At 35.0% G+C, this 20,981-nt stretch overlaps 2 protein-coding genes across 4 annotated transcripts in view; one reads left to right on the top strand and one right to left on the bottom strand.

Annotated features, from left to right (window-relative positions):
- Positions 1 to 20,981, top strand: part of LOC138179837 (uncharacterized) — a 70,779-nt gene that overhangs the window by 28,871 nt on the left and 20,927 nt on the right. The gene's annotated exons all lie outside the window — the stretch shown is intronic.
- On the bottom strand, positions 10,178 to 12,044 carry LOC138179805 (uncharacterized protein DDB_G0292186-like). The gene is made up of 2 exons (XM_069112948.1): positions 12,024 to 12,044; positions 10,178 to 10,705 (listed from the first exon to the last, which is right to left on the bottom strand). The coding sequence occupies exons 1-2, from the start codon at positions 12,042 to 12,044 to the stop codon at positions 10,178 to 10,180; spliced, it is 549 nt and encodes a 182-aa protein (XP_068969049.1).

Genomic DNA, 20,981 nt, shown 5'->3' with positions numbered 1-20,981 from the left:
TGACTTTGAATAACAGCGAACAACAAAAATTCGATGCGACGCTCGAGCGCGTGGCAATGGGAGCAGAGAACGCAAGTACGTCGACAGCGGTGCAACTTAACGATTCGAATGTGGTGAAGTGCATGGAAACCTTTAATCCGAATAATAGCAAAGAAATAACTGCTGTCCCTTGCACGATTCCCGAGTGGCGTCATCGATCGTCAACTCTATCGATAGCGTCCGTCGCGAAACGACAGTTTGCGTATTGTTCGTTGATAAAACTGCCGAGTATCGATTATCGTTCAACCCGGCGCGGCAATCTTTGACCCGCGGCCGGCATTATTGTCCAATTATTGGAAGAATTCGAGAATCGACGCAGCTTCCTATTGGCTTTGTTCGAATTCACATCCAATTCGCGGAGTTAATTGGATTCATTCCTTCAAACGTATCTTCATTTACCTTCGATGCGCGAACGAGTTTCGCAACGTGATGGAACGTACCTTGTGCTACTTCGTTTACCCCAACAGACACAAAACAGAACCATTCTATCGATCAACGAGGATCAGGTGCCCTTATTTCTTTTTTTCCTCCTCGGCTCGAACCGAGTAAGAACGCGGTGCGCGTCGAGTGCGTTTTGGCACTCGGTTCGGGGGTCGGTGTAGGGCAATCCATTACGATCTTAACGCTTCTGTGGCTCGTGTTGCAGTTGTTTGCGATTCAAAGTGATTCGAGTTATCAAACGACGTATAGTTCGGCGACGTAGCCTCTGCAGCTCGCAACGTACGAAGCTGATCGAAGAGTTCTCGTTGAAATCACCTCGAGCGCCAAGAAACAAGTTTTTTCGCCAGCAGGAGAAAACTTGATGTAGTCCAGCCTTAACATATTCCAGATTCGCGAAGGAGGAAAGCGTATGGGTAGAGAGGCGTGTTGTGTGTGTCGGCTGTTACTTGCAAAGGAAATTCCATTAGTTGAGATCGATGGCATAGACGAAAGCTAAGAAACGATTGACCGATATTTATTGACATTTATATTTCTTTCCCACAGAAACGACGTTGCGACACCATCTTCCAGTGATAGTGGTAGCTATTCGGTAAGGAAAATCGCAGTTAAATTTCATAATACGGTATTTTCATCGGTACGTAGAACGTTCTCCGGTGAAACGTCAAAATTATTCAATTTTGCAATTTACAGCGTTTTTTTCGCGCAAGTACCCTTCGAGTAAATTTATTAATTTACCTCAGAGATTATTCGCGTGTTTTTATTCTTCGAAAGAATTGCAAATTAAGCGTCTAACGCAATTTTACGTCGTACATATTTATGCGCAACTGTGATACGAATTCAGAGGTTCGATAAGAAAAAAAAAAAAGAAAAAATAATGTGTATTCTGTGCAACCAGGGAGAAAGGAATATCCGTTGAACAACCAGTTTGTGAAATATCGACTGAATCTTTTGCCGAATAATTTGCTGAAAATAACGCCGATTGTTTTAGAATTAATAAAATTCGTATTCCATGCAAAGATATTAAACCGATAGAAATGCAGATTTTATCTTGACGTTTTCCATTATTTTCAAAGCAACTTTCTCAACAATTGTAGCCTGACCTTTTACGGTACACAGTTTAACCTTTATACGGTAACGCACTATCGTATAACGTATTTCGCGTCGTATAAGAAGCAACAGAGAATAGATTTGCTGTTCGAAAACAATGAAAGAGATTTAATAAAAACAGTTTTATTATCGTGCAGGTACGAGAGACTTTTATCGTGGTAGCTATTTCACGAAGATATTTACCATGGTGTACAAAACGGTAGAAAATTCAGGAGATAATTTTCACGAAAAAGAAATATATCACGTAGAAACGTATCATCGAGAAATATATATTAATTATCGTTTGTTCTAATAAATAATTAATAATTCAATTGCGATACGCTTATGGTCGATTACGACTCATTCGAATATCTCGTAATGATTTAAACGAAGACGTTTAAAAGAAATGCGTTGCTCCTTCTATCAGCTCGACCATCGTTAAGATTCTCTGAAAAAGATCATTCCGCGAGTATAAAAAATTATCTTCGTTAAATCCACACCGTTCATCAAGTCCGTTAAGAAGTTCATTTTCCGAGGAAATGTTTAAGACGGAGGACCGAAGCAAAGCGTTCAATGAAAGGGCAGTTAAAGCGAACGCGTCCAATGAAAACAAATCAAATCGAATTCGCTGTTAACCAATTTCTCGAATTATCGAAAAACATCGTTTCATTTGATTTTCGAACGGAATACATCGGTTTGAAGGTTTCAGGGTTTCAACTAGACTGTCGATGTTTATATATTTATGGAAATTCGCGTAGCATGAAAAAAATACGCGAAACGTGAGAAGCGAAAAACACGTTGTAGATGTGGCAATATCGATAGTGGACGAAACAAATTTTAATTTGGCTCACATATTTTTATGGAAATTCGTAATTCCATCGATCCGAAATTTTATGAAAAAATATTTTTTATCGCTTCGATAAAGGTACGAATGAATTTACGCGTGAACATCAGCGATCCAGTTATCACGCAGTTGTAAGTTAGTTATGCTCTTAGTGGGACCCAGAACTTGGCAGATTTGTCATCTATTTTAAAAAACCTTCATTATTATCATCATTATTATGATATTAATTTATAATCATATAATATAATAATAATTATATTATAATTATTCTTATCATTCTTAACATTCTTATCATTCTTATCATTGTTACCATTCTTGTAATTCTTATAATTCTTATCATTCCCATCATTCTCATCATTCTCATCATTCTCATCATTCGTATCATTCTTATCATCGTTATCATTCTTATCATTGTTAGAATTGTTATCACGGTTATCATTGTTATCATTGTTGTTATTATTGTTATTATTATTATTATTATTATTATATATGGTTAGCGTATTTCACGTAAATTTGTAGGCTGATAGGCTGTTCCCCTTTTTGATCTCGTATTAAAATATTTCCTTTGCTCAGCCTGGAAGTGATCTCCAAGTCACAAAAATAAAACGATAAAAAAAAAAGAAGGCAGAGCGCAGATAAAATTTTCCACGAAACGCTGGACATGATTTATACTGTTAAAATTGCTGAACCTGCTCGGACGAGCTGAATAGCTTTTTTCGCAGCTGTAGGACAAGTTGCACATCGTTGCACGCCATTTGTCGCGATTAGCTGCTGCCGACTAGTGTGGAGATTTTTGTACAAGTCGTTGACTCGCTGCTAATTAAGAAGGCAAAGTTGTCGAGTAAGACATCAGAGTTATTTCCCTGTCTTTTTTCCATTTTCTATCCAAACGAAACTGACAGTGTCAAAAATGAACGTTTTCGCCGCGAATAAAAAAGCTGAAACTGCGTTCCTACTAACGCGATTCTTGTCGTGATAACAAAGCGCAATTACCATGCACGTCGATTTATTTAATTTTGCTTCTCGTTACAATTTCTGAGAGAGATTTTTAATGATCGTGAAAGTAGCGCAAAATGACAGCTAAAACAACTTGAGGCAGCTTCGACGAGATAAAAAAGGGCAGAAATTTATTTTACGTTCAAGATAATACCGAGCTTAAGCAAGCTTTATCGCGATATCGTTCCGCGTCAAAATATTTTTCTCAATAACGTCAGTCTTACGTTCTTTTTTAAAATCCTACAATTTCGATTTTCTTAACGTCCCGGAGGAGATCGCAGAGGAGAAGAAACGCGACTAGAATATTTTCATTGACCTTTCCGCTTTGTGACCACCTTGTAATTAAACGGAAAGATTTTAATACCATGCGATCAATTATATTGCTATTACACATTTTTTTACATTCATAGGAGTTTCGAAATGTAATACGAAAAATATATAAAATATGTAAAATATACAAAGTAACGTTTTCTACAGCAATTATTTGGTAAGACAATTTTCAACCGAGATTCTGTCTTTTTACATTCTCCAAAATATGGATCCGCAGCTTAATTAGAATTTATTGGGAAGAATATGCAGAAACACGATGCAAGAACGAGATACAAGTTACGAAAGGACTTGCGAGTAACTTACGAGTAGCTAACCAGCTACGATCTGTGAAATTTCAACTCAGTAAATCTTCTACGCGAGGAGTAGCGAGAGACAGGAATTTTGCGCAATTGATCTTGTCGAACGGCTTGGATTATTCGATAGAAACGGTGACGATGTGTCGTGTGTAACGGAAAAGCGTGTGAAGCTTTTCATAGAATCGTCGTAAAGGGAAACGATTATCGCGTGAATCGCTTCTCGGAGAAATCGAAAGCTGCATCAGACTTGTAACTGTTTCGAAGAAAAAGAATTTAACATACCGTGTCCCTTATCGATCCGGAGCTTTTACGGGCATTTATCCGCCAGCAAGAGAAAGCGAAATATCGGGCGCGGTGTGCGTCGTCCTGGAAAACGACGACGAGTTTAAAGCGTAGTTGAAAGGTGTATTCGCAAGAATCGTAAAGATCAGATCGCAAGCAGAAGACAACGAGAAGGCGATGCTGACAAATGAAGTTCACCGTAATATCGTAACACGGCGTACGGAATATTGTACGGATATTGTACGGAATATCGACGACGTTGTGTTCGCTACCGATGTTTTCCACTTAGCTGTAATTAAATAAAAGCGAAGATGATCTGAAAGATCAACGACGAGAGTCAGCGGCTCGTTTTTCAACGTTACAAGTTCTTGCGATCGTCGTTCATTTTTTAAAAAACAAGATGCATAGAACAGTTGTCACGTAGTACAATCTTCTCTGCGTTTATGAAAAATTGGGAAACGAGTACACAGAATGTACGTAATAATGCAGAAGCGTATAAAATATTCAAAATAGATAAACAAATTTTCTACTTACAAGGCAAGTTTCGAAAGATTATGAAACTTTCGAGACGCGTACAGGACATTCTTTTGCTGTCCAAAGTCGCTCTAAGGGGATGAAATTCACTTCTGAGAATCGGCCTACTTTCCGATTTTCCGTTGTAGCTTTCGAACCGCGAGTACATAGAAAGAAACTTTTCGGACGAGAGTTACGTCCTTCGATCAGCGCTATCGTTCGATAAAAATATCTGTCAATGTTACAGCTATAGCGGAAAATTTTCAGAGGTAGATTTCACTCTCTGAGGGTGAATTGTGGCAGAAAATAAAAATTGCGCGATACGCATTTACGTATCCTCTGCGTGCAATCTCAAAGTTCCACAATTCGTTGAATTTGCGCGTTGATATTTGGCCTGGTTAGTGAACCGCGTTTTTATTTGTCTTCGTTTGAATATGTATATCGTGGTCTTGTTATATACATTCAAGAGAAATCTGAAATCATGCAGAAACGCATACAACGTGCTCATAACGTGTAAAAACGTATCGAATGTCGAAAAACGTATAAAATATCCGAAGTAGAGTACCTGTTGCTTGTAACAACAGCAGGTCGTCCCGAAATCGTCTTTCTTTTACGAACATGTCTTTTACGACAACGCGTCTTTCGAAAACTCAGTCAAACAATGCGATCTTCGTCTTAATAGGACAAAATGGATCGTACGTAATTCAATAAAATAATAATTGTGCCTCTATGATTTTCTTATAGAACGAAAGAAACTTTTACCACGATCTGATACAATATTTAATAAATAACGACAACTTGCTGTTCAAGTGTCATTCTCTTAATTATTTTCGTGGAAATATGAACGCGCAATAAATATTCGCAGTCTAGTTACGCACAGTACTGTGAGAAGAAAGTAATAGAATTTTTATCACTATAAATAATAGATGCATATCCTTTATCACTGATGGCATCCTAAATCATGCTAGTGGCTTTTGTCGCGTGACACAGCCTGGATATTTCTCTTCGGTTATTATCTGTTAGTCTGTATGTCCGGAGCAAGCTACATATATAAATGCACGTACATACATACATACATACATAGTATGTACTAACGACACGAAAAAGACTCGCGGCGATTAATTTTCGTTTGCCACGAGTCCATGAATCATTGGCGTTAGTCTGCTTGTTCGACTGCATTTTCCGTGGTAGTTCGATGTGGTTAGGATAGCTCGTTACACGGCCGAAACATTGTTGAAACTGCTATATGACCATGATACTACCAATGAATGTGTAAAGATGACAGAAAAGAGAGCGCGATAGGGACAATGGATCTTCGTTGAAACGACCTTTTTCGTTTAAATAATACGTAACTTTTTTATTTATTCAAAGATAGCTACGCATCTTTCCAGTTACGTAAACCGATCTCTTCCATCTTCGTGCGTTAGATCTGTCGAAAGTTCTTTCGCCTTCTCGAGTTGGCAAGTTGGAAAAAAAGAATCCCTGACATCGACGCGAAAAAATGATGGATTTGCCATAGAATGGTCATGTACAGTGAACAGCAAAATTATCGCAACATCCTTCGCAACTGATAACTTCTTTGTAAGGTCAGAGTAACCGACTTGAGTTTTTGCGACGAACAAGGTAGAGGGACGTTTATTTTTCAAGCTTCTTTTTATCTGGGCTTAGAGCAACGAAAATTGTAACACCTTTTGAAGATTCGCATACGTACAGAACGTTAAGAAAATTATTTATTCCGAAATCTTTCAACTTTCGATTCACCTTTCGTCTCTTCGATTCGCCATCTGAACAAATATTTTCAAAAATCCAAATTAATTTATTACTTAAACTTTTACTTTTTTCTTACTTTTTTCATACTACGGGTTACTATCATTTTGAATCAACATGTTCTTTTTTCACGATTCGCATTAAAAGAATTAAACAAATCGGAACGTTCTTTTCCTTGTTGTAGCTTTAAAAGTTTTATTGCGCTCGTAATTCACGATACTTAGGCTGCAACATACCGAAGCTCTTCTCATACTTGTATCGCATTAAGGACAAATGTTACATAGTTGCAGAACCGTACAAGCAATATGCCGGAGGCAAAGTGGGGTGGGATTTTATGTACCAAGTTAATGCTACATTCCGTTCTTGTTCGCCCTAATGGGACGGCTTAATAAATATCATTCGATATATCTTGAAGGTTCCGCTATTTCTATCTGAAAGTTATTCACCAAGGGTGGAAGGTAAATTATCGTCGACATTCCCTTCAATCTGACATAAGAGACACGAAGGGGACGAAAAGATTGAGAATTAATGGCCAATATGATCTTGTAGATGATTTCTAAAATGTTCTGAAAGGAAGATAGCGACTGAACGAGCTATACAATTTTTACATTTTTCTCGTTCTGTAAAATTACCAATTTCAACATTTTACGTTTCCTTCGTGGAATTAGAAACTTTCTTGACGAAGTTGTTAATAATCTATTCGACCAGTCGACTGTTGCTAGCTGTTTGAAAAACGTGTTCCTAAAATGCGTCGCGAGAAGTAAGCGATGACGAGTATACTCGTCAAACACAGGTTATGTGCGAATGTTGCGGTATGGAATTAACAGTAGAACTATCACATCAGTCAAACTGATTGGTTTTACAATTTTATTTTAAAATTCCTACTTCATGTTATATTTTTTTCCCGCAACGATGTAATGACTTTCGCAACGATAGCTAAAAGGATAATATAATGAATTTTATTTTGTTTTTTTTTTATGTATTCAAACTCAAAATAACTTTGTATCAAGGCTACTTATATCAGTCAAAATGATCGGTACTTGTCAAAGTGCAAAAGGGTCACGCAATCTGTTTATCGAATCCCAATTAACCAGTTTCCTCGTTTTGTACAACTTCCCACGCGTTCTTAAAATGTTTACTGCGTATCATTCGATATAATGATAACATTTGTCGGCATTCGTACGAACCAAGGATAGACGAGACACTGAGTGAAAGTCTGTGGGGTAATTTCATTTATTGTTATCCCTGTGTTTTGTAACAGAGACAGCACTGCCCTTTAAGCTTCGCTGCTATAAACAGATAATAATAATAATAATAATGATAACAATGATACGAATGATAACAGTGATACGAATGATAAGAATGATAACACTGATAACAATGATACTAATGATAACTGTGATAACATCGATAACAGCGATAAGAATGATAACACTGATAACAATGAAAATCCCGAATTGATCGCTAGATGCTAACATTAGAAATATCACACCAGTCAATTATAATTTAGGAACATTATGATGGTCCCAGATGGATTAATAATTCCAAAAGTGTATTACATAATATGGAATTCCTTCTGTAAGAAATAAAAGAAATCAGTAAATATAAAAATATTCTATTGTTACGTATTTTTTAAAGACCAGTCATTTTCACTAGTTTTGATAGAAATAGCTTCGTGTTAACTATCGGTACTTCTAATGTTAAGTCGTAACGAAACGCCTTTTTTATTTTTCAATTTTATTGCTGAAATTTATCGCAATTGAAACTGCAAATTTTAACTATTTTTTACGCAAGATATCGTTATTTCTTCGTGACGAGTATACTCGTCAAAGACAGCTATAACTGATTAAGATATTCTGTATAAATTTACCATAGAATCTAAGCCGACTGACATCGATGATAAACGTACTGTCTTTTTCATCTTAAAAATACTTTCTTATTATGTCTAAAATCATGAAAAGGGTAGGAAACTTGTAAAACTGCTTTCAAGGTATAAAAAGAAAAAGTTAAAGGTTGCAGGGAGCGTTTCAAAGTTCCCAAATAAAAACTTCGAATGTGGTAATCTTTTTTTTAATAATAAAAGTTTTATCGATGCTATACCGTTTGTCTCTGCTGTCTTCTGTACACTTTGAGTCATTTATGACCATTCGTAGGTGAGAGTGAAAGTTAACGACATCTCGCTTACATCGGAACAGCGACTTTATTCCTTCAAATTTACGATTTCGATCTTTTACTTTATCTTGTGAAGTTTTATGCTTTCAGCGTGTAGAGAGCTGTTTTTGCATCTTCGAGTTTGCTTTGATCAACGATCGAGAATTTTATCTTCTGCAATCAAGTTTATTAAGTTGGACCAACAGAAGAGTCGATCCAATATTACTGTTCCTTTGCAAAATATTCTAGATTTATTTATTCATTTATTTATATAATTATTATTTGTCGATTGTTTCTTATTTATCAAAATATTTCTTTCTGGTCAACAAGCGACACGAAGGTCATCGAATGAACAAACACGAACTTATCGTATTTGTGGTTTTCAAGCAGGCCGCTAAAATTTATACATTTGTTAGAAAATTTGTGAATAATATTTGTGAAAATATGTGAAATATCAGAGGCAAAGTACTTTATTTAAGCTCCGTTCCGCCAATAGTATTTACAAAGATATTAATTTATGCGACCATTTGCGGTTTATTGATAAATTCTCGCCTGATCGATTTTGTAGAATCGGTCAGAAAGTTGGCAAAGGCAACGGAGAATTTGCAGAAGCGTTCAAGAGGGAATGCCACCCTCGCTCGTCAGTCCGTTTATTAGCACCCCCTGTAAAATTAACGAGAAGATCATCCAATAAGAAATAACTGCAAATTTACAGATAGGGTTCCACCCACGCAGTGTTTACCTTCTAATGAAATTTCCAAGAGATAATGCTTTCTTCGGACGATTCCTGGGACTATTCACGCGTTCAATTTGTATAATTGCTTCCTATCAGTCAGGACAATTTATTACGACGCAGTTTGCTAGCGATTAGCTATCAAACTTAAACGAAACTATTCAGATCGACACTTTGGTAATGACATTATCGATGATATATCATTCCATGATACGTGATATAATTAATTTATACGTTATATCTACGTATTATATTATTTTCATTGCGTTACCGTACCTGTCATAGTTGTTGGAACAACCCATAAATAATTCGATTGCTCGAGGAGCTAAATTTGCGACAATGGAACTCGTCTCTGTAGAAATTTTATAAGAGGAAAGTAGAAAATTTCATAGGAAGACAGCAGGCAGCTGTGGAGAATAATAAGAACATTAAACGGATAGACTTAACCAGTTAGCCGTTTTCGACGAGTATGGTCGTCACGAAGGAATGACACTATTTTGCCTTACGACGAGCCCTGTTGGTAATAACATTAAAAAATGAAACGGTCGTTTCGTTGCAATTTAATTCTGTATTGTAACAGTCACTTTGTGTTTGACGAGTATACTCGTCGTTTCAAACAGGTCGCAACAGCCTACTGGTTAAGAATAAAATCAGAAAAACCTCTGTACCCATCGAGATAACATCGCTGTAAGTGGAAACCTATAAGCGACTATTATTACTATTATTATTATTATTATTATTATCATCATCATTATCATTATTATCATTGTTATCATTGTTACCATTGTTGTCATTGTTATAATTCTTATCATTGTTATCATTCTTATCATTATTATCATTCTTGTCATTCTTGTCATTCTTGTCATTCTTGTCATTCTTGTCATTCTTGTCATTCTTGTCATTCTTGTCATTCTTGTCATTCTTGTCACTCTTGTCACTCTTGTCACTCTTGTCACTCTTGTCACTCTTGTCACTCTTGTCATTCTTGTCATTCTTGTCATTCTTGTCATAATTGTCACTCTTGTCATTCTTGTCATTCTTGTCATTCTTGTTATTCTTGTCATTCTTGTCATTCTTGTCATTCTTGTCACTCTTGTCACTCTTGTCACTCTTGTCACTCTTGTCACTCTTGTCATTCCTGTCATTCTTGTCATTCTTGTCATTCTTGTCACTCTTGTCACTCTTGTCATTCTTGTCATTCTTGTCATTCTTGTCATTCCTGTCATTCTTATATTAATTATTATTATTAATATATATGTTTATCGTATTTCACGTATATTCATGTCCAACATAATATGAAGAAAAGAAAGTTTAAAAACATTATTACCATTGCCAGTGCGTTACGATTATAGCGTCATAACCAGCAAAAAAAGGGGAATAGAAAGCGTTAAAACGTGCTAACTTCAATTTCCACGGCAAATGAAATTGTTTACTAAAAGGTATAATTTACATCTTATGGCTAACATATGTACATACTCGTTAATGAACGTTGCAACACCTGCTGGTTTTCTATAACATTAGAAAATAATCGACCACGATTACTAGGTAAATGATATGATAAAATAGAATTTTTCGGTATTCGTACGAACCAAGGATAGACGAAACGCTGAGTGAAAGTTTGTGAGATAATTTCATCTATTGTTATCCCTGTTTCATAAAAATCAATCTAACGTGCGTTTACTCGTAAAGTTTTTCCTTTTATACTCGGACGTACTTGAATGTTAAAGCTTCTAAAGTTCTCCGTTACACCGTGATAACTGAAACGAAAATTCAAATTTCAATTTCAGAATCGAATGGCCTCTACTGTGTCTATTTATCGAAGGATTAAAAATATTTTGACTATCTGATCGGGTTATTTCGTATTTGTAAAATTAAATTTCCCTTTATCGAAATGGTTTCTGATTACGCGTAATTGCAATTGAAATGATTAAATGTCAATTCTCTTCTATCTTGAAATTCATTTATCTTACATCGATCGACAACGTAAATGTCAGAGACCGTCGTTATAAATATCTATAAAACGTCGATGTAATGTAACGAGCGACGGATATATAGAAATTTAATTCCCTGTTATTTCTAGTTTTTCGAAACAACTGATAATAGCGACAGCGTGTAACGGTAATAAATAAAAAAACAGGCTATTGTATTTCGTTCTGAATTAAAAAAAAAAAAAAAAAAAGGATCAATGCAGCGGAAAATATCGTTAAATTATTAATAAGTTGAAACGTTAATTTAACACACGCATTGAATTTAAGCTTGGCTCAAGTACGTTGTTGATTGGATTTTTAATTTGGTCCTTTATGGAACTAGGCTAATTAACCTGCTCAGTTTTTAATTATCATTTCTGATTACATTGTAACAGATTAGCTCTCACGATTTATGAAAGTTGTTCGTGTACTAAAATTAAAACGTTGAACGAAAATATAAAATATGCGGAAGGCGGCGGAGCTGTAAGAAGTAAACAAGCGATGCTCTTTAATATTGATAATCGTTAGATTCTACTCTAATGGATAACCGATTACTTGAACGAAAGTGAATATAATACCTTTACTTTCGTTGCATTCATTACTATGTTTATATATAAAATTTGTTGCTATTAAATTCATTATGATAGTCAAAGAATAATTTCATCGGGATATTATATCGAATTTCAACGTTAAATGATTATTAAATTATAAATGATCATAAACCATATTAATAAATTATGTCTGGCACGCAGTAGGTACGAGAAAGGTATAAAATTCTGTTCAACATATACATGATAAAATAACAGAACAAATGAATTGCTAGCTAATTGTTTCATTATAATTCGACGAATGATATCGTAAGTTCTTAGAAACGTTCAATCCTGAAATTTAATATACTCGAATTAATTGGTCGGTAACTCGATCGAAGTTTGTCGGTAATCACTGAATACGAAGAATTTTGCAAGTTAATCTCGCGTATATTCAATTACTAAAACACATTATGTATACTAAGAAATTTTAACATCAAATTACCAAGTAATTTAATTTTTGATCTCCAGATGATCCGCGTGATATCCTCTTTGTCCTATCGATATTAAATTTTCAAGAAGAAGTTAATTTCAAGCTAAGGGTAATATTAATCGAATGTTAAACACGTATTCTTTGCTACGCTGTCGCAATGTTACATTAATCTATCAAGTCGATAAACTTTTCGACCGGAGCACGTAATACTCAAACTTTCACGAACTAATACGAGTTACAAATTATCAACGCGCTATTCGTTTCTCTAACGTTATTAACTAAGAACTTGCACAAATTTCTATTCAATTTCGAGCAATATACGCTGGAATAACGCTTGAAACGTTGTTAAAATTAGAAATTGCGATAAACGAATCGTTGACTTTTATCGCTTTCTTATTTACGCGTTATGATTTTGTATTTGTTGAAGGTTTCGATGTTCTGTCAATTAAAGAGAAATTATATTCGTCGTTCTCACATGTAAAGTTACTTCACCAATTAACATGAAACCTGCGTGTTTTGTAACAGTGACAGCACCGTCCTTTAAGCCCCGCTGCTACAAACAGATAATAATAATAACAACAATGATAAGAATGGCAACAGTGATAAGAATGATAACACTGATAACAATGATAACAATGATAACAGCGATGGCAGCGATAAAAATGATAACAGCGATAAGGATGAGAACAGTGGCCAGAATAATAACAGTGATAACAGTGACAAGAATGATAACCGTGATAAGAATGATATCAATGATAACAGTGATAAGAATGATGACAATGATAACAGTGATAAGAATGATGACAATGATAACATTGATGACAATAATAACAGTGGTAACAATGATAATAATAATAATAATAATAATAATAATAATAAGCCGATAATTAATGTAATGTTGATGCTGTAGAGTGTACTATACCAGTACCGATAACAAATTCGACTTAAACAATGTTCTATGCGAAGACCTGTAATTCCAAATATTATTCCTATGTTAAATTTACAACAGTAAGTTAATTATACATGTAATAATCTATATTCAATCTGTGTATTGTGGTTGAATGACAGTGTGAATGAGAAATCTACGTATGTAGATCAATCTCGTTTTGTAGCCGACAGACAAGATAAATTATTAATAAATTATATATATAATTATATATATATACTGACAAAATGTTATTTTCTATTTATCGTTATCTAATTTTCTTCTATTATCTAATTTTTATTTAAAACGTAACATTTTGTTGTTCTCGGCTTAATTTGCGAGAAAATCGAATTTGCAAATTTATCAAGTATACTTAAACGAGGGTGGGTTCCGGACTAAATAGACAGGAAGTGGTTTCACCTGTGAAAATAAGCCAAAAACGTAAAATAAAATTTCTTCGCAGGACGCTTTGTTTCTGAGAAAATTAAATTTCAAAATTTCTCGTTTATTCGTATTTATTATCTCGAAAATGAAGCCTTAAACGGGAAAACGTTACTCCACATTTTCGACTTGTTTTCACGCGTAGAATGACCACCACCCTGTCGATTATTCAGTCCCGTCCAGTCCGGAATTACCCACGTTCCGGTATGCTTGATAAATTTTCAAACTCAATTTTCTCGACAACCAAGCTGAGAATGCAAAAATTTGATGCTATATATTTTATTTATATTTCCACAAGGAATCACGCGGTGCTTGCTTCTTCGTATCACTCGGCCCGGGCTCTGTACATCAAACTTGCACGTTAAACTATCTCCGCTATTTTTGTCTTTCCCATATATGTATATCTATATATTAAAACTACGCTGAGACAACTTCTTCTTCGTCCTTTCGAGTTTCCTTTGAAACAAGAAATAGAGATAATTTTTATTACGAAAGTCGATAACGTCGCTACGTTGTACTTGGCGTTTAATATCGAGTACTTATTACGAAGAAACTTGCACGAGTCCTAAATGGGTCGTGTTGTTTTTCATTGGGGAAGTTGATAAACGACGATGTGGAAGTAAAATAGTCGACAGTTCTCGTTCGTGCAACATCGCGACGATCGTTCAAACCACGCTGTTCTCGATACTGCAAACAACACGTGACGTCAAAAATGCATCGACGCTGTGACGTAGAAAGTACACGTACGAGGGGTTGCATGCCTAGTGTGGGATGCAACACATGGTGTGTAACGGTAGCAACCTCTACGCTATACATGCTCGTATAAATAAAACAACAAACAAACAAACAAAAAAAAAAAAGAAAAAAAAAGAAAGAAAGAAGAAGAAAAAAGCGGTCCGATATTATAACTCCCTGTACGCTTTAACTTTGTACCTCTAAGGGTTGAACCGTGGTTGCGAGGCGATCGATAGACTATCTAAAGCTGCACTCACCAGGTCTTTGCTTTATTGGATATCACTCGATATCTTTCAAGAAATCGCATTCGAGTGTAGTCGATTGATTGGAGCGAAGGCCTGGCTCAAATCGCGTCTTCCTTCCGGCTGAATTTTGCGATACTACGCTTCGTCCAAATCTTTGATCAGTCCCTTTAACGCGCAATTTTCTAACTTTTATTTACCTTCGTTTTTTCCCACCTCTATTTAAGGATTTTTATTTAACGATTCCCTTCTCGCAGCACGTGGTATGGTTTTTTTTATTTTTTTTTTTTTTTCTTATTATGCGTATTTACCGTTCTTTCATCTCTTTTCTTGCCCGCTCCTTTCGTTTCTTTATCTTTTATTTCTTCGTTTCTTTATTTCCCTTATTTCCTTTATTTCAAATATTCGCTGCGAACTCCTCTTTCTGACATTTTTTCTACCTCTTTATTCATTCTCGTTATTTCACGTTATTTCGTTATACGCTGCCACGTCTCTTTCTTTCTATTTTCATAGATTCCGCGTATCTTTCTGTCACCTCCTTGTCAATACCTATCGTCTCCACGTTCATCGCAGCATCTAAATCGCATACAGTCTCGCGGCCTTTTCTTTCCGCTCAACGTAACTTGCTCCTTCTGCTGTCATCCAATTTTTTATATTCCTTCGCCGAGGATGACTCAATCGCTCTGTTATCTGCGAACGACGTGTCTAAAGACAGTTCACGCGGAGGTCTCGTTCTTTCCTGCTTTTAAATGCGAAATTTTCAGGTCCAAATATTTGTGTTTAGTATGAAAGTGATCTTTTATCGTAGCGTTAATTTGTTGTAGGGGCAAATTAAATTTCCGAGATAAGGGTTAATATCTGCTAACAATAATTTTCATTGACAATCTGACTAACAGACGACGGTAATTTTTTATCAACCTTCTGACGTTACAAGCTTTCAGATATCGAGACACAGGAAGACAAATTGCTCGTCCGATTTCGCCCAATTAATTATTCGTCTTATTCTGATACAATAATTTACAACGTACGGTAATCGGAAATCGATCGTAATTTTCGTCGGTATAAAAGCCGGGGCTGCTTGCAGTCTGTCGTTTAATGCGTAAAGATATTTAATATTTCTGGAACTTTTGAAAATCATGAAAGGTTTACGACGCGAGAAATTGATGATGTTCGTAGTTGAATCGGGAACTTCGACCATTGTGACCGAAATTCGCGATTTATGATTGTGCACGTAGCTGCAGAGAGTTGGAAATAATTCGCCAAGTTCAGTCAGAACAAATTGATCAAAATATAATTCTAGACGTGTATAAACGGTAATATAAATTCCTTGGCAGAAATTCGCTTCAAGAATTATAAATTCCAGGGAATGAAATTAAGAACTTTCGGGAATAGAATCGTCGGAATGCAGCGTAAAATTAAAGTACGACGAAGCATCGAAAGTAATTTTGATCACACGTCACCGCTTTATTAATCTTGACACCTTTAATCCTTGTATTCGTTATTTTACATATCGTAATTAAAGTACAATAATTAATTCTTAATTAATTTAATATATATAATAATTTATTAATATTTAATTCTTTTCTTTAATCATTGATAGAACACTGATCTATTTTTTTACTAGATAACAAAGAAATATTAATTTACTTTGGCAAATTCATAAAACTATCCACGTTAGTAATAAGAAACATCGAACGATCAGTGAAACACTAGCGTCTGACTAGTTATTGCCTAGTACTACTTTTCAGGCTACGCTGTATCTTCATTTGCTATACTTATACACTGTACAATTTTTTTTATATATACGTTTCTTTTTATATATAATTTTTTTATATATATATATGTATGTAGTAAACAAATTCTATCAACAATACAGGAGTAATATTATTTAATATAAATAACGTTTCTAATTTGACAAAGACATTGATCTTTTTTCATAAGTTTGATGAATTTCTTATTTCTTAATTTCTTCTTACTTTTTAATTCTATTTATTCAAAGCATATATATTTAATATAATCGATACATCGATACAACTGCTTAATGCGAAGCTTTTTTAATCAATATCAAAAACGTTGATCGTTTTCAAACGTCAACTGGGTAAATAACAAATTATCAAAAAACAAAGTAGAATTGTAATTGAGCACGATTACCTTTCACCGACTATGTAAAATTGATAAGAAATAAAATAATCAACTATGTGGAGAATGAAAAATTAGAATTAAAAAGATAATAAGACTAGTAACAATTAGTTGTATCTTTCCATATATAATTTCTGCAGAGTCCTCTTCAACTTCGTCCCTGTAATTGAAAGCTCTGACTGACGTAGCCCATTTCTGTTGACCATTTTAGCACCGTCACTTAGAGGAGGATATTACTTTCTGTAAATACGTGAATTTCAATTTAACTTCGCAGCTGCGTAAAATGAACAGGCAGATAATGCCGGACGTCATCTTCCATTTTACCGTACTTCGCATTTATACGCCGTTGCCTGTTAAAATGCCTTATGAATATCGGTATTTTTCTTTTATGATCAATATTTTATTAATTATTAAGAAGACAAAATATCAGTGAAATCTTATTTCCAACGTACGTTGTCAGAAGCTTTGTCTCATTGTCTAATTTGTATTAGTAATCAGCTATGTTTTCTTCTTCGTCATCAACGAAACAAAATATCGGTGAAATTAATTCGCAAGTACGTATTAATAAAGAAGTATGTTTCCTTTTATAGTCAATATCACATTAACTATTAACAGTACAAAATATCAATGAAATTTATTTCCAATTATTAGTAACTTGGGCTGACTCGTGATGGTCGAAGAACAGGTACATATACAGGGTGGTTGATAACTGGTGGTACAAGCGGAAAGGGGGTGATTCTACGCGAAAAAAGAAGTCGAAAATATAGAATAACAATTTTTCGTTCGAAGCTCTGTTTTCGAGAAAATCGACTTTGAATTTTCGCTCGGTACGCGTGCACTTTATCGCGTCTCGTTATGACGGATCTCACTGTAGATCGTTGTCTCGATGGAAAAATTAAAAAAAAAAAAAAAAATGTTTATTCTATATTTTCGACTTCTTTTTTCGCGTAGAATCACCCCCTTTCCGCTTGTACCACCAGTTACCAACCACCCTGTATATTATCGTTAAGCTTTTCAGCAAGTAGTTTAAACTTCGCCGGTCAACGTGTTGATTTACTCGTTTTAATGAAATTCCTATATTATTACGAGAAATTCATTACATTATCCAATGAAACACGCGATAGTGTATTTTATATTCAATTAAAATTTTAACTAACTGCAATACGCGTGTATTCGAATCTGATCATTTTCAAGCGCTGTTCCAGGAAATAAATGTTTCTACTACGAAACTGTCGCATGTAGGTTGCATTAAGAAGGTTGAAATTATTAAAACGACAACTGCTGCAAAAGCGAGAACTAAAACTCTCGTTCTACTCGGAGAATTTCCACCCGAAATACTTAAATCATTTTTCTCTTCAGAACCTAAAAGCAGCATAAAGCGGGAAAGCTCATTACTCGAACATAGTTGGCGTAATTTTAACTTGACAACGTTCAACTGCATCGAAGTTCTTCGTTTAAAGAGGAATCCTCGAAGCATTACCCGCCTTGCGGTTCAGACTTTTTCGAAAGTTGTTGCATCCTCGTCGTTTTTCACTGCTGGACGTGTATCAAATGCACTGCATTGGAACTATCGTTGTTATAATATTGTAATATCGGGGAAAAACCTTGGGTAATTAAGAAACTCCACTTGACCATGGGTCATCCGCGTCTGTGGAACGTGTACGTGCCACGTATACCGGAGCCATGGCACAAGAGGTAGCCGTTAGCGAGTTGAGAGGAGACTGTTGTCAGTGTCACGTCGAAGACACAAGAAATCACGAAACCGATAGATCGTCGGTGATCCTGTAACGACGACCATACCCAAATAAAATAAATAAAAAAATCCTACAATATTAAAATGTATAATTTAATATTAAGATTATTATATTATATCGTATTAATTATTGTATTACAATAGGAAAATTAGAAATCAATCTGGAAATCTACGTGAAAGTTACAATCGAAGCTGCAAAATAACAATTATGTTAAATATTTTTTGGCAGGAAAATCATTGGATAGAAACTACTTTTTATTTAAACGAAAGCCAATTTTCAATTTCTCCAAAAGTGATACGATTCAAGAATTTTAATTGTTAATTATTCTAATTACGAATAATCATTACGAACGATTAAATTTGTTCCTCGGTCGCTCAATAATAGTTTTAGATCATGGGAATTTAATTTTAACCAGTAATCAATGGAAGTGACCGGAATTTTTGTTCGGTTACCAGTGACCATTATCAACGAAAACCGAATTTTGCTTTGGTTACCGATAATCGTTATCGATGGCGAAATTGATTTTCGATTACCGCCAATCAATATCGATGAAAAAAATATTTCTTAGTCACATTCGACTATCGTCGGTGTTTATTGACATTGCTGATAATCGGTTTTCACTGACAACGTAAAGAAGCCTAATTATAAAACCGATATGTTTTATTGAGCAAACAAAAAGATATGAAAATGTATGAAACAAAGAATAAGATAAAAGATATGGCGTTGTAACGTTAATGCAACTGTTAATAAAACTACTGTACCGCGATATCTTTCATCCTATTCGTTTCATATATTTTCATATCTTCTTGTTTGCTCGATAAAACACACAAGTTTTATGAATAACTGCGAATATACGAACTATCGAATTGTCAACTAAGTGATAGCGTGTTTTGTCATTAGGTGGTATTGACAAAATTCGCAATCACTTAGTTGCCAACCCAATAATTATCAGTGACGTTAATAACGATTGATAATATAGCCAGTGGCAATTGACAATGTAGAACAAATTTTTGCCGTCGATAATGATCATCGGTAACCAAAATAAAATTTTCCCGCCACGGATAACAGTTACTCGTAACAAAAAGAAAAATATTTAAAAAACCGGCCATTTATGTTGGTTACTGGTAACCAAAATGAAATTTCCCTCGTCGATAACGATTACCGGTAATCAAGAAAACTTTAATCCGTTTTAACGGTTATTCGCGATCAAAATTTTTTAATTAAAAACATCGACTTTTATATCGCAACTTTACAAACTTCTCTTATAACGGTTATGTTATTTTGTAACTGTAACATTTATGGCAAATATACATTTAGCGAAAAATTAGTATACTGCACGAATAGAAGTAGGCGATAAAGATCGTTTTGCTGAATAATCGACTAATAATTGAATAATTGAACGATTGACTGCACAAATATTTTGGTCGTTTTTGCGCGACAAATATCGTATAGATATTTTATGTAACTTCTGGATACGATTTTATAGAGAAATTAGAAATTTTAGAAATTTCACAATCACGTATAGTCGTGTCCCGTCGTGCTGCTAATGAAATTTCGAAATGTTTCGTATAATATACGCGTGAAAAGTTTCTAAGAGTCTCGCAGTATCTTCTCGCGTCTCTGTGTGCGTATAATCGAGCGTCTTTAGATCGCGAACGTAGATCGAGGAAGAAATTGCGTATCTTTGACCGGTTAGGCGGAGCAAAATTGTACGTTAAGGGATTAAAGACTGACACTTGCCAGGGTTACGAGTCATCTAGAAAAATAAGCTCTCGTAGAATATCACCTGAACGCCAATTTTGTCTCCGACTACGAGCACACGTAGCCCTATTACTCTGTTCTCTAGGGGGAGACGAGTGGAGAGCGAAAGAGAAGGCAGAGAAGAGCTCTCCAAGGAGCATCGTATTAGTTTGAGAATTTTCTCATAAAAACAGGGTGAAATTTAAAGTAGATTTGAAAGTAGAGATCGGTTTTAGAAAGGCTACCGATTCGATTGGATCTCAGGCTGAAGGTTTCATCTACGATTATATCTCAAATATTTGCGTATTTACTTCGTGCAATTTTATATCTTCTTGCGTGTATTGCTTTGGGAATATTTGCATCTTCAAATCTCCCGTGAATGCGTCAAAATCCGCAATTTTAATTATCACGTTCCGCACGAGACCAGCGTTTGCGCAAATACTTACGAATGAGAATTTATTCAAACAGTATAAATCTTTCGCGTTAAAACTACCTAAAATTTATTTGATAATAATATGGAATCCGTTAATTATCGTCGTT

This window comes from Bombus flavifrons, chromosome 5, assembly GCF_040668555.2.
Source record: "Bombus flavifrons isolate JBK064 chromosome 5, iyBomFlav1_principal, whole genome shotgun sequence".
Lineage (NCBI taxonomy): Eukaryota > Metazoa > Arthropoda > Insecta > Hymenoptera > Apidae > Bombus > Bombus flavifrons.
Note: the sequence above shows the minus strand (reverse complement) of the source record. Positions and strands in the feature narration are given on the sequence as shown.